This window comes from Oryx dammah, unplaced genomic scaffold (assembly GCF_014754425.2).
Source record: "Oryx dammah isolate SB20612 unplaced genomic scaffold, SCBI_Odam_1.1 HiC_scaffold_1, whole genome shotgun sequence".
In the NCBI taxonomy this organism is placed as follows: Eukaryota; Metazoa; Chordata; class Mammalia; order Artiodactyla; family Bovidae; genus Oryx; species Oryx dammah.
Window position 1 is genome coordinate 51,385,845 of NW_024070185.1, and position 14,072 is coordinate 51,399,916.

The 14,072-nt window shown below is 40.1% G+C and overlaps 1 protein-coding gene across 2 annotated transcripts in view; it reads left to right on the top strand.

Annotated features, from left to right (window-relative positions):
• Positions 1 to 14,072, top strand: part of PCSK5 (proprotein convertase subtilisin/kexin type 5) — a 513,187-nt gene that overhangs the window by 227,001 nt on the left and 272,114 nt on the right. For both annotated transcript variants that reach the window (XM_040256508.1, XM_040256430.1), the window contains exon 9: positions 4,486 to 4,586. In XM_040256508.1, the coding sequence (XP_040112442.1) occupies positions 4,486 to 4,586 (101 nt within the window). The remainder of the gene's footprint in view (positions 1 to 4,485; positions 4,587 to 14,072) is intronic.

Genomic DNA, 14,072 nt, shown 5'->3' on the forward strand with positions numbered 1-14,072 from the left:
ACAGCAATGTATCTAGAGACCTGGAAAAAGGCTGTGTCTGTGGTGTTTATGCATTGACTTAGAGACCAGGCCTTTGGAAAATAAGGCTGCAGATTCACCCATATATTCGAATGAAATAGAAATCACTTTTTGATAGTCCATCAGTCCCACTTCTGGGTATATATCCAAAAGAATTGAAAACAGGATCTGGAAGAGATGTTTACAAACCCATGTTTATTGCAGCATTATTCACAATAAGCAAGAGGTGAAAGCAACACATCCATTCATCTGTCATTTGCCCATTGACAGATAAATCAATAAAGAAAATATACTATATAACACAATGGAGTAATACAGTAGAATATTATGCAGCCTAAAAAGAAGGAAATCCTGCCATAGTCTACAACATGGATGAGCCTTGAGGACATTATTCTAAGTGAAATAAGCCAGTCACACACACTCACACAAAAAATGCTGGGTAATTCCACTGACATGAGGTACCTAGAGCAGTGACAGGCATAGAAGCAGACATTAGAATGGTGGTTGCCAGGGAGAGGGGGTGGGGAGTTGTTTAATGGGTAGAAGTTCAGTCCTGCAAGATGAAAATATCACAGGGCTCTAGAATTGCACAACAGTGTGCATGTAATTAGCAATACTGTACTATACATTGTTAAAAATTATTACAACGGTAAATTTGTGTTTTTTTTTTTTACCCACACCCCCCCCAACAAAAAGAAATACCTTTTTAAAGTCAACAACTGAATATCTCAGAAGTTTCTTTTTTAATTTTTAAAAATTTTATTATTGGCATATCATAGCTTTAAGGGCTTCCAGGTGGTTCAGTGGTAAAGAATCCTCCTGACAATGCAGGAGACGTGGGTTTGATCCCTGGGTTAGTAAGATCCCCTGGAAAAGAAAATGGCAACCCACTCCAGTACTGTTTCCTGGAAAATCTCATAGACAGAGGAACCTGAAGGGCTATAGTCCATGGGATCTCAAATAAGTCAGATGTAACTTGGAACTAAACAAATAACAACATAGTTACTTTATAATGTTGGGTTGGTTTTTGCTGTACAGCAAAGTGAATCAGCTGTAAGTTACATATAACCCCTCCTTCTTCAGCCTCCCTCCCACCCGCCTCCCTCCCACCCTACCCCCAAACCACCCTCCTAGGTCATCACAGCACTGGACTGAGCTTCCTGTGCTATGCAGCAGCTTTCCACTAGCTGTCTATTTTACACATTAGTGTATATATTTTAATGCTTCTCTCCCAGTTCATCCCACCCTCCTCTCCCCACATCATGTCCCCGTATCCCTTCTCTACATCACATCTCTTTTCTTGCTCTGCAAACAGGTTCATCTGTACCATGTTGCTAGATTTCATGTCTATACTTTCAATTCAGTCGCTCAGTCGTGTCTGACTCTTTGTGACCCCATGGACTGCAGCACACCAGGCTTCCCTGTCCATCACCAACTCCTGGAGCTTGCTCAAACTCATGTCCATCGAGTCGGTGATGCCATCCAACCATCTCATCCTTTGTCATCCCCTTCTCCTCCTGCCTTCAATCTTTCCCAGCATCATGGTCTTTTTAAACAAGTCAGTTCTTTGCAACAGGTGGCCAAAGTATTGGAGTTTCAGCTTCAGCATCTGTCCTTCCAATGAATATTCAGGATTGATTTTCTTTAGGACTGACTGGTTGTATCACCTTGCAGTCCAAGAGACTCTCAAGAGTCTTCTCCACACCACAGTTCAAAAGCATCAATTCTTCAGTGCTCAGCTTTCTCTATAGTCCAACTCTCACATCTATATATTATGCATTATGCATAATGTATACAGTATTTTTAATGTGTATGCATTTTTAATGTGTATGTATTTTTTTTTCTCTTTTTGACTTACTTCACTGTGTATGACAGACTTTATTAGGTCCATCCACATCACTACAAATGACCCAATTTCATTCATTTTTGTGACTAAGTAATATTCCATTGCATACATATACCACATCTTCTTTACCCATTCACCTGTCAATGAACTTTTAGGTTCTTCTGTGTCCTGGCTATTGTAAATAGCTCTGCAGTGAACATTGGTGTACATGTGTCTCTCTGAATTGTGACTTTCTCAGGGTATATGCCAAGTAGTGGGATTGCTGACTCATATGGTAGTTCTAGTTTTAGATTTTTAAGGAAACTTCGTACTGTCCTCATAGTAGCAGCATCAATTTACCTTCCCTCCAACAGTGCAAGAGGGTTTCTTAATGGAGAAACAGGTAGGGCTCTCTTTACCCAGCTATCTCTTGAGCATCTACAATGTGGAGGCTCCATGGATGGCTGGCTAATCAAATCTGTGAATCTAGAAACAACTCTCCCTGCTTGCCAAACACACTGTTGGGCTCTTGCCCAGCAATCAGTTAGTCCAAAGAAGAGTACAAGACTCTTCTCTTCTCTTCTCTACTGCCACCATATCTATGTGGTTATCTGTATTTTTGTTCTTTCTCCTACTTCTTTTGTATCAGCACCTCTCTAGGATGGCTAAGCTGGTAACATTGTGTGCGTGCATAAGTCACTTCAGTCGTGTCCAACTCTGCAACTCTATGGACTGTAGCCCGCCAGGCTTCTCTGTCCATGGAATTCTCCAGGCAAGAATACTGGAGTGGGTTTCCATTTCCTCCTCCAGGGTATCTTCCCGACTCAGGGATTGAAGCTGTGTCTCTTAAGTCTCCTGCATTGGCAGGCGGGTTCTTTACCACTATTGCCACCTTGGAAGCCCAAGCTGGTAATATTAGAGGTGTCAAAAGGCATTAGGAACAGTGAGCACTGATGGTGTTATGTGAAATGAAATCACCAAGATGTCCATGTCGTTTTATAACTGACAATTAAAGAGTCCCTTCAGACATCCTCACACGACACCAAGGAAACTTTTAGGGGAGGATTCATGTCTAAGGAGTTACGCATTAGTTTCTTTTGGTGATGATCAAGTTTCTTTCCAAGTCAGCTTATCTGCATACTTCTCTTGAAGGATGCACCGTAGAAAAACAGGGCTTTGTTTTTGCCACCTCTGTCTCCCTGTACCTTTCTGCTGATCTTTCACCTGTTTTCTTTTCTTCTTAATTTTTCTTATAATTTTATTTGTTTATCTATGGCTGTGCTGGGTCTTCATTCCGCGCGGGCTTTTCTCTAGTTGCAGCGAGCAGGGCTATCTCTGGTTTCAGTGCCCAGGCTTCTCATTATGGTGGCTTCTCTTGTTGGGGAGCACAGGCTCTAAGGTGCATGGGCTCCAGTAGTTGTGACAGAAGGACTCAGTAGTTGTAGCTCCTGGGCTGTAGAGCACAGGCTTAGTTGCTCTGCAGCATGTGGAATCTTCCCAGATCAGGGATGGAACCCAAGTCTCCTGCATTGGCAGGCACATTCTTTACCACTGAGCCACTAGGTATGTCCTCACTTCAGTTTTCTTATCTGTAAAAGATGGGCGATGTACTTATCTTGATGCCTGAGAAAGCTTTACCAATGTCTTTCAATAGCTGCGATGTGAATCCTAGTAAGTTCATCTCATAAGCCTTATACCTTCCCAACAGGAGGGCTGTTAGTCCCAAGGGGGGAGTGCAAAAATGGATTCTTATCAGAGAGGAAGGATTTTTAAACCTTAGCTGTTATAATGGTTTGCAAAATCTTTTACCCTTATGCTTCCTTTCGCTGGTTATGAAGAATCTGCATTTTATTTTTCTTCCTTCAGGAAATGATCATGAAACACAGGTTGAGAAACCCTGCCCTTGCTGATGGGCATGTTATTCAACCACAGCTAATGTGAACTGGTTTCAATCCAAGAGGAGACAGTGATCTGATTCTTACATTTTGGTTTTCAAAAAAATGGAAAATGACTAATCTCCTATAGTTTTCAAGCATGTACTTAGGGCTGTTAATTTCACATCAATTGCACTGGCTTCAACCTTGTTTTTAGTGTTTGTGTTAAATGTGTCAGGATTTAAATCTTGGTTCATCCAAGTCACATTTCTTTGTATCCTAAAAATGAGTTCCAAGGTGATAGTTCCAGGAGGGCAGGAACAAGACCCTGTACTTTTATTCCTTACACTGATCATGTTTAACTCAGTGTCTCGTGATTGGCTCAACATGTTTGATTATTTAAAATGTTGCGGTAATAAAAGTACATTGATGTTAGCTAAAGCTGGGACCAGAGTGAGGCAAGTGAGATGGCTAGGTGTAGATTTTAAGGATAAACTTGCACAATCTGTGTTTCAGGCCAAAGGCTCACCTTAGTCTTGACCCCGGTTGTAACACAAATGAAATCCAATTTCCAGACCCTTCCCTTTGCAAAGTTGATTTACACAGGCAATTCTCTGGAAGTGATACGGTCACAGGAGCACAGGAACCAGGAATTTAAAACAACTATTTCAACACCCCTCCATTCCAGTTTTATGAGTAAATTTCTTTCTACTTGCATGTGACTCACATTGACTCCAGAGCCCTAAATTTTCCACTTCTGTCTTCTAGATCACTACGGATCTGAGGCAGCGTTGCACGGACAACCACACAGGGACATCAGCCTCAGCCCCCATGGCTGCAGGCATCATCGCATTGGCCCTGGAAGCCAAGTAAGCCTTTACCTCCATTTGTCTCCACTGGTGACAGCCCCTCAGCTCAAGGGCACTTTATCCCTTTGTTAGTATATAATCCCTAGCACAACCCAGAATATAATCTTCAGAATTCTACCTTTAAAACTTCAAAGAATAGGGCTGAACAAACGGTTCCCCTATATTAAGGGAAAAGGCAACTTTTGGGGTTATCTTCTTAAAAAATCAAACAGTGTAAGTACTTTATTCTGGAGTCATAGTGTAAGCTTGCCAGTTGGCTGCAACACTCTTCTTGCCTTGTTGAGGTTTTTATTCTAGTCTGGGAATGTTCTGTGAGTTTCAGAACACTTAGGTCTGCCTACTTCTGGGCCCTTTCCCTGCAGGTCAGCAATGCAGCTCAGATTCCATGACAATAGAATCATCACAGACTCACGCTGGGGAATAACATATGTCAAGGGTCATATGATGGGAGCCCAGGAAGAAAGGCAACCCACTTACCATAAAGCCCTGTTTAATGTAGTCAAATCTGGTGTTTCAAAGATCCCTTTGAAAGGCCCCCTCAGGTTATTTTAGGTTCTTGGGTTAGATTTGTATGGTGGTAGTTTTCGTTTCTTCTTTCTCTAAGCACCAATAGTTCAGTTTGTTTTAACTCTTTGAAAACCCAGTAGAGATGGACACTTTCTTATCCTCAATTTCAAAAGCCAAAATGCTCCCCAAAACTGACAGTAGTTTTTGCAAATCTGACACCAAAACTCATTTGATGACAAAGCTTGCCCTAAGCTAATTTGAGGCTGTTTACAGTTTTTCTTTATTGTGAAAATTCATACATTTCCCTGCAGAAACGTTAATGTATTTGATTATAAGGTGCTGGCTTAGACCTCACTGGAACTAAGGACACCGTACCTGAAAATTCTTGAATTCCAAACACATCTGGTCCAAGAATTTTGTAGAAGGGATGTGAACCTGCACACTGAGGCCATCGTACAAGAGGGTCATGACAAAAAAGAACTGAAGTAATGATGTTAAGTGTTTTTCCAAAAATAGCTTTGCACCACTGCTCTAGGGAGGACTGGAAAGATTCTTTCATCTAAATCTGATGTAGAACAATAGCAGGTGACAGGAAAAGAATATAAGAATCATGACGAGACTTGGGCATTAATAACAGTACAGTTTCATTCTCAGTACATAGATGGCTTCCCAACATTTACAGCTGATTCTTTGTAAGGCAAATAGCCTCTGTAAGGCAGTTGGGCCTCAGTGTAATGTGGATTCAGTCAATTGCTAAGTCATGTGTAATTCCTTGGACTGAGACAGGCAGAAGAACACAGACTCTGGGGATGGTGCTCTGTTAGCACATTTGAGCTGTTGTGACAAAATACCATAAGCTAAGTAGCTTATGAACAACACTTATTTCTCACAGCTCAAGAAGCTGGAACATCCAAGATCAAGGTGCCAGCAGATTCAGTGTCTGGCATGGACCCACTTCCTATTTGGCCTTACATGGTAGAAGGGGAGGGCAAGGGAGATCTCTGAAATCTCTTTTAAGAGCACTGGTCCCATTCAAGAGGGCTCCAACCTTGTCACCTGATCACCTCCCAAAGGCCCCACCTCCTAATTCTATCACATTGGGTGTTAGGTGTCAACATATGGATTTTGAGGGGACACAGCTATTCAGACCACAGCAGGTACCCTATCTTTAGGTGGCCTCCTGCCCCTTAGCATTGACATTGAATGTTTGGATTTTTTGGACAGTGTTAACTAAGTGTTAAATAATCTCAACCTATTATATCTTTTAAAGTGTTTAAAGTTTAGCAAGGAACTGGCACTTATCCTGTTCTCACTTTATAACCTTTCTCTGGACTGTTGTGACAGCAGATTAAGTGTCTGCATTTCTAATTTGGTGACTAAATTGGATTTTAAAGAATATAGCATCTTCATTCTGAAATTCTGGGTTGTTTCTCTGGAATATTTTTCTGTCCACAAAATACTGAAAGAAAATCAGGAATTCTTCCTGCATCTCTCTGTTCCCCCTATACCCCCACCAAAAAGAGATAAATAATATCAAATGTAGCAACCAAGTACTATAACTGTGGAAATAGAACCACATGCTACTTAGTTACTTGAAATATTACTATAACACTAATATTTTCGGCTATAATTCCTTTAACCACTATTCAAGCTCAAATGAAAAATCCTTAATTTTATGCTTCAAACAACACACTCAGTTGGATAAAGTTGCTTTAGGTCTAGGGAACACACTGGAAAGCTGCCTGTTTTCTTTTCCTTTGCATTTTGAGCAAATTTTGAGTATTTTTTTAAGATTGATTTTTGCCAAAACTGTGATGGGTAGAAGGAAGTTTGTAAAAATACAGCTTAGGTAGAAAATCCACTATATTTTAAGGTTTTTAACAGTCTAGTACAGTGATTTGTCCACAGTATATAGTAAATAACCTGATCATATGAGAAAGAATAAATCTTTCCATACATCTCCATCAGTTTGTTCTACAGGCCAATCTCTGCTTGTAAGTGAAGCTGAATGTTAGGGAAAAGAGATCTGAGTACCTAAAGAGTGGGTCAAACATGGATAAACTAGCTCCAATAAGCAATAGGCCTCCCACAGGAGAAAAAGGATCTAAAACTAAGAAATTGTAGTGAGGAACTCAAGTAACGTACCATGGTTGCAGTTGTTCTAAAGCTAAGTTTAACCCTGGTAAGTGTACGTCACCCAATCACTCAGCCTGTACCATTAGTACTTCTTAGCAACACTTCAACATTGGTAGTATTTTGAGATTCAGCCTTTACTATCACATGTTGAAGAGCCTGATAGTAGTTCCCCCTTATCCATCTACATGCCTTATCCATCTACATACCTTTAACTACAGATAGTACCAAGGCCTATAGTACTGTTTTTTCCATAAGTACATATCTGTAACAAAGTTTAATTTATAAGTTAGGCACAGTAAGAAGCGAACAACAATAACTGAAAATAGAGTAATTATAATAAAACACTGTACTAACAGTTATATGAATGTGGTCTCTTTCAAAGTATCTTATAGAACCATAGAACTGTACTTTCTTTTCTTGTGATGATGTGAGATGATGAAATGCCTCCATGTTGAGAGGAAATGAAGTAAATGACACAGGCATACTGTTGCCCTTCTGATGGTGCATAAGAAGGAGGGTCATCTTTGAGTGATCTGGATCATCACCCCATGGTTGGGGATCCCAGGTGGGACGGAGCTGGACTGTATGAAATTTCATCACACTACTCAGAATGGTGTGCAATTTAAACTTATGAATTGTTTCTGGAATTTTCCACTTAATATTTTTGGACCAGGCTTGATGGGTCATTGAAACCACAGAAAGAGAAAACAAGGATTGGGGTAGGGAGGTGGACCACTATACTCCCTTATAAAAAGAGGGAAGAGAGAGACCGCAGAGCTGGGCAGAATTCTGCCCCAGAACTCTGGCCAACACTTCAGATACACACCCCCTGCTCAGGTCTGATGAGTCCCTGGATGAAGTTGAGTGTTCTGGTGAAAAACTGCAGGCATAGACTGCCTGTCCCCATTCAGCTGCATGTCTTAGCTCTTCCTGTCTGATGAGGAGAAATGCGTCATTTCTCACAGTGTCACTAGTTCCAGGAGTATTTACTTGGGGAGAACTCTCACCTCCCAGCTTCCCTACAACCTGCTTCCTTTACATCTGCAAGCGCTTGCCTGCATCAGCAGAGTGCCTGCATCAGTAGGACTGTGGCTCTTACTCTGGATGCTACTCCAACCATTGACCCCTTTGCCTTCTGAGTCTTCTTGTTGCCCTAAGGTTGGAGCTTTTCTGAAAAATCTTAGGAAACTAAGGGAAGAGAAAATAAATATAAGACATAGAGACAAATAAGTTAAAAGTGTTCTGGTCTCTTATCTGAATGCAAAAATGTTTGATCATTAACTCTGCTGTAGTACGGCTTGTAGACCATCCTTATCCTATATGGTTTGTAAGAACGCATGTTGCAACAGTCTCCACTGTAACACACCCCTGAACCCTGCAGTAAAAGTGTAGCACTCCCCAGACTGGAAGCATTCTTCAGTTCCTCCATAAAGCTGCCTCCCTTCCTTTTTTGCCCTGAGTCTGAGCCTCTTTAAGCCCTACAGCCACCACTGACAGTCTGATCATAACTTTACCTCTCTAATTACTAGGCACCTTCCTCCTGTTCCCAAGGATGCTCCCTCGCTGAAAGAAGCTCTAAATATTTTCCCTTCTAAAAATAATGAGCAATTTCAGAATAAGAGGAAACACTGGTATCTTAAAAGAAAGGAGAGAAAACTGTTTCTGTGTTGGGGCACCCTCATCACATATGTATTGATTCAGAGATTCATAGTATTTCTCTAATTTGGATTTTGTGGATTTGGAAGTAATTTTCTGGGTGGTTTTTTTTTTTTTTCCCCGAGTGAATCAGTTCAGTTCAGTTGCTCAGTCATGTCCGACTCTTTGCGATCCCATGAATCGCAGCACGCCAGGCCTCCCTGGCCATCACCAACTCCCGGAGTTCACTCAGACTCACGTCCATCGAGTCAGTGACGCCATCCAGCCATCTCATCCTCTGTCGTCCCCTTCTCCTCCTGCCCCCAATTCCTCCCAGCATCAGAGTCTTTTCCAGTGAGTCAACTCTTCACATGAGGTGGCCAAAGTACTGGAGTTTCAGCTTTAGCATCATTCCTTCCAAAGAAATCCCAGGGCTGATCTCCTTCAGAATGGACTGGTTTGATCTCCTTGCAGTCCAAGGGACTCTCAAGAGTCTTCTCCAACACCACAGTACAAAAGCATCAATTCTGCAGTGCTCAGCTTTCTTCACAGTCCAACTCTCACATCCATACATGACCCCTGGGAAAACCATAGCCTTGACTAGACGGACCTTTATTGGCAAAGTGATGTCTCTGCTTTTGAATATGCCATCTAGGTTGGTCACAACTTTCCTTCCAAGGAGTAAGCGTCTTTTAATTTCATGGCTGCAGTCACCATCTGCAGTGATTTTGGAGCCCAAGAAAATAAAGTCTGACACTGCTTCTACTGTTTCCCCATCTATTTGCCATGAAGTGATGGGACCAGATGCCATGATCTTCATTTACTGAATGTTGAGCTTTAAGCCAACTTTTTGACTTTTGGCTTTAAGCCAAATTTTTTGAGTGAATAGGGGATATGTAGTCAGTGATTACAAGTAAACTAATTATCATTTGGGTCACCGCTACTTAAAATGATGTCTTTTTAAATAGTGTAACTGAAAACATATAACTAAAATGTGTCCCAGAAGCAGGTTTCTTTATTTTTTATTGAAGTGTAGTTGATTTACAATTTTCTGTTAATTGCTGCTGTACAACAAAGTGGCTCAGTTATATATATGTGTATGAAGGTGAAGGTGAAGTTGCTCAGTCGTGTCCGACTCTTTGCGACCCTGTGGACTGTAGCCTACCAGGCTCCTCCGTCCAGGGGATTCTCCAGGCAAGAATACTGAAGTGGGTTGCCATTTCCTTCTCCAGGGGATCTTTCTGACCCAGGGGTCAAACCCAGGTCTGCCGCATTGGAGGCAAATGCTTTAACCTCTGAGCCACCAGGGAAGCCCATATATATATATACATACATATATATACACACACATTATTTTTGAAATATTATTTTCCATTATGCTTAATCATAGGATGCTGAACATAGTTGTTCTCTGTGCTGTACAGTAGGACCTTGTTCATCCATTCCATGTACAATAATTTAGGTTTGCTCACCCCAACTCCCACTCATCCCTCCCCCAAACCCCTCCACCTTGGCAACCACTAGTCTTTTCTCTGACTGTTGAGTCTGTTTCATAGATAAGTTCATTTGTGCCATATTTTAGATTCCACATGTAAGTGATATCATATGGTACTTGTCTTTCTCTTTCTGACTTACTTCACTTAAGAATAATAATCTAGTTGTATCAATGTCACTGCAAATGACTTTATTTTGTTCTTTATGGCTGAGTAGTATTTCATTGTATATGTATGTATACCACCTCTTCCTGATCCACTCATCTGTTGATGGATATTTAGGTTGTTTACATGTCTTAACTATTGTGTATAGTGCTGCTCTGAACATAAAGGTACGTGTATCTTTTTAGTTTAGAGTTTTGTTTGGATATATGCCCAGGAGTGAGATTGCTGGATCATATGGGCATTCTGTTTTTAGTTTTCTGAGGAACCTGGGAGCAGATTTTTTAAATGAAGAAAGTAGTGAAACATGACTAATAGTTTTGAGTGAACAACCTAGAAAAACATCAAGTCACATTTGTAAGGTGGTTTGTGTCTCAGTGCTAGTATATATTACCAGTATTCCAGACAAGTAGAAAGAAAAAATACGTTGCTAGCAAATGATGTTTTATATAAAATGGTTTATGAAATAGAGTTGAAATAACTGACATTCATAAAAACATAGTGTTCACAATCATAAACTCTGTTTTACTGAAAGTTTTCCTGCCTTGAGTCTGCAACTATTAGCAGAGGAAAGCCATTTTCCCTAGAATGTTTTATATGTTAAATTATCAGCATTAGCTCAAGAAATTCAAAATTTAAGTTCACCAAAAAACCTTTTTGCCTTGAATTGCAAGTGGTCTCTCATTGGAAATTTGAATAATATGAACTCAGCAAACTAGAAATGTTGCACAGTGAATGGTAAATAAAAGGGACTGAGTTGGATAGAAACATCTGAAATTATTTAGGACTGATACAAGGAATCTGCCATGAAGTCTTGTTTTAAGTGACCTAAAGCCTTTGCCTCAGATTTCATATCTCAGGGACCAGAGGGGGAGTACCCTGAGAACATATAATATATCTAGATCTAAATAAATAAATTGGGGTGGTACCTACTATTCTGTTCTACTCTGTATTCTATAATATGTTTTCCATTCTATACATATGTCTATTCAATATCTGCATGTATGTATTCTGTGTATACTAAAAATAGACCTGGTACATTGAATGGTAGCTCTCCTTGGTATGTGCTAATTTGCTTCTTTCCTGTCTAACTCTTTGTGACCCTATGGATCATAGTTCACCAGGCTCCTCTGTCCATGGGATTCTCCAGGCAAGAATACTGGAGTGGGTTGCTATGCCTTCCTCCAGAGGATCTTCGCAACCCAGGGTCTCTTATGTCTCCTGCATTGGCAGGTGGGTTCTTCACTACTAGAACCACCTGGGAAGCCTGCTGCCCTTGGTGTGCTTCATATATGCATGCATACATACACATACATTCCTAGGTAGGCTCATCTACTTTCTGTTTATCTGTCTGTTCTCTCTTATTTCAATTGTGCTATGACCGTTGGTTTATAGAATATGCCATACAGATATATCTAGAACAAGATTGTAGGATATATATAGGGAGAATATAGTTCTAGATAACTAAGACAGTTTCTGTTCTTGTACAGAAGATGTTTTCATATGTATTAGCTTCCAAACAAGGCTTAAATTCCTTGAGAGTAAAGATTGTACTTTACAGTCTTTATTAATTTATATGTAATCAATATCTATTGTATACTAAAAATAATTTTTAAAGCATCATGATAGGAGCTAAATGAATTAGGCAGGGCATAATTTAAATACTTGTAAAATATGTCACTTGTCCTCAGAGGATCTTTTAATCTCATTAAGGGTGCAAATGGACACTAACATTCATATCTAAACAGTTTAAGAAAGTCATTGAAGTAGTTTTGGTGGAAAGGTGGTAGAGGGTACAGGATTTAGATAAAAATCTATATCAGACTTGATGATCCAAACTGGAACCTTGGTGTCAATGACACCTTAAGTACAATGTTTTGAACAAGGTCAATTCTAAATAAACATTAAATATCCATGTATTTCAACTTTCTTGTTTTTTGTACAAAGGAAATGAAGTTAACGGAATTGCTCAATTTCATATATTTTTACTTTACAGTTTCTCTCCTTGATACTGCCTAGCAACTTCTCCCATCAGTTCAGTTTAGTTCAGTTCAGTCGCTCAGTCGTGTCCGACTCTTTGCGACCCCATGCACTGCTCCAATTCATCCTACCCAGTTTACTAATGGTACCTTAGACCTGGGCTTAATCTGGGTGAAAGGGATAATGTGAGACAGAGAAAGATCTACATGCGAAGAATTAAAGATGTGTTGGACCACAGGATGATTCACACCATATGCTGTTGGTTTCAAAATACTGTCCCCAACATTCTTTTCTTAGGTAATTGAACCTACCATCTGCATTTCTTATAAGCCCCAAATGTCCATCTGTATAAATTTTATGCAGTTCCCATTCATCAGCCACGTCATGTCTGTTTTACCTTTCATTGTAATCTCTCTCTTACTCGTGTGTATTTCCAATGCAGGAAAAATATGGGCCACTGCCAGAAAAATTTGAAATGCAATTATTTTGAGAAGTTAATACATAAGACAATTGAAAAGGAGTCTAGAGTTTTTAAAAAAACAAGTTAAAGTAACTCATTTAGGGGTTCAAAGTTCTCAAACCAACCGTCTTGAAGGGAGACCACATAGAAAGTATGTGATAGGCATAAACATTTCTAAATATTGGAGTTAGCATCTTAGGCCTGATACCTTGTAAACTGTTCTTATCTTCTTTGTTTTGTTTTAATTAGAACCACATTTCAGGATAAAATGTTCCATTAACAATTTTCCCAAGGGCCACATTCAGCTGTATGAAATGTTGCAGTGGGCGGAGAGCATGAATGCATTTGGTGATTGAGGTAAAATAACAGTGGATATACCAGTTCTTTCCTTTTAGGAGAGTTTTATTTATTTCAACAAGAACTTAGCACAAGCACAGATAGTGAGTATACAGGACTGTATGCCCAGGATCTGTATAATTACAGGGTAAAGAAGGCGGTATTACACGTGCCCTTCCTTTCACATACTCTTAATGTTTCTCCTGTATTGTAGTGTTGTAGTTCTGGCGTAGAACTGAGCTAAGATTTCTGGCATGAATTGCTGGGCTATATTCTGCAACAGGGGGACAGAAAATTAAAACGTAGTCAAGGAGGAGGGTTGAAAAAAGGGGTTTGTGAAGTAAAAACGGCACATATTTCCATATGAGGCTGAGCAGACAGAAAAGGGATGTACTGCACTGGGTTGTTCCCTATAGTGAAATAATTGTAACCAGACCCACAGAGCAGTTACTACGGGCCTTCTGCCAGGACTGTGCTTGAAAATAGCTTTGTTATGTCTACACACACACAGACAATACACTATCCTCTAGCACTTTTCAAGTTCAAATATTGTAGAGCCAATTTTCATTGAACTCAACTTTGTACCTTAACTGATGGTCAGTGGTTTAAAACAATGGACCTTTCAAAGTTATCCTTTACTGCTAGAAAGGTCCTGGGCATTAGGCTCATTCACCTTGTATTCTCTTGAGATTTAGCCAGTATTTTCCATCTCCTTCCTAAGATAAGAAAACTAAAAAACTTGATGGATGATTGAGTTGCTCAGAGACTCAACTGAGA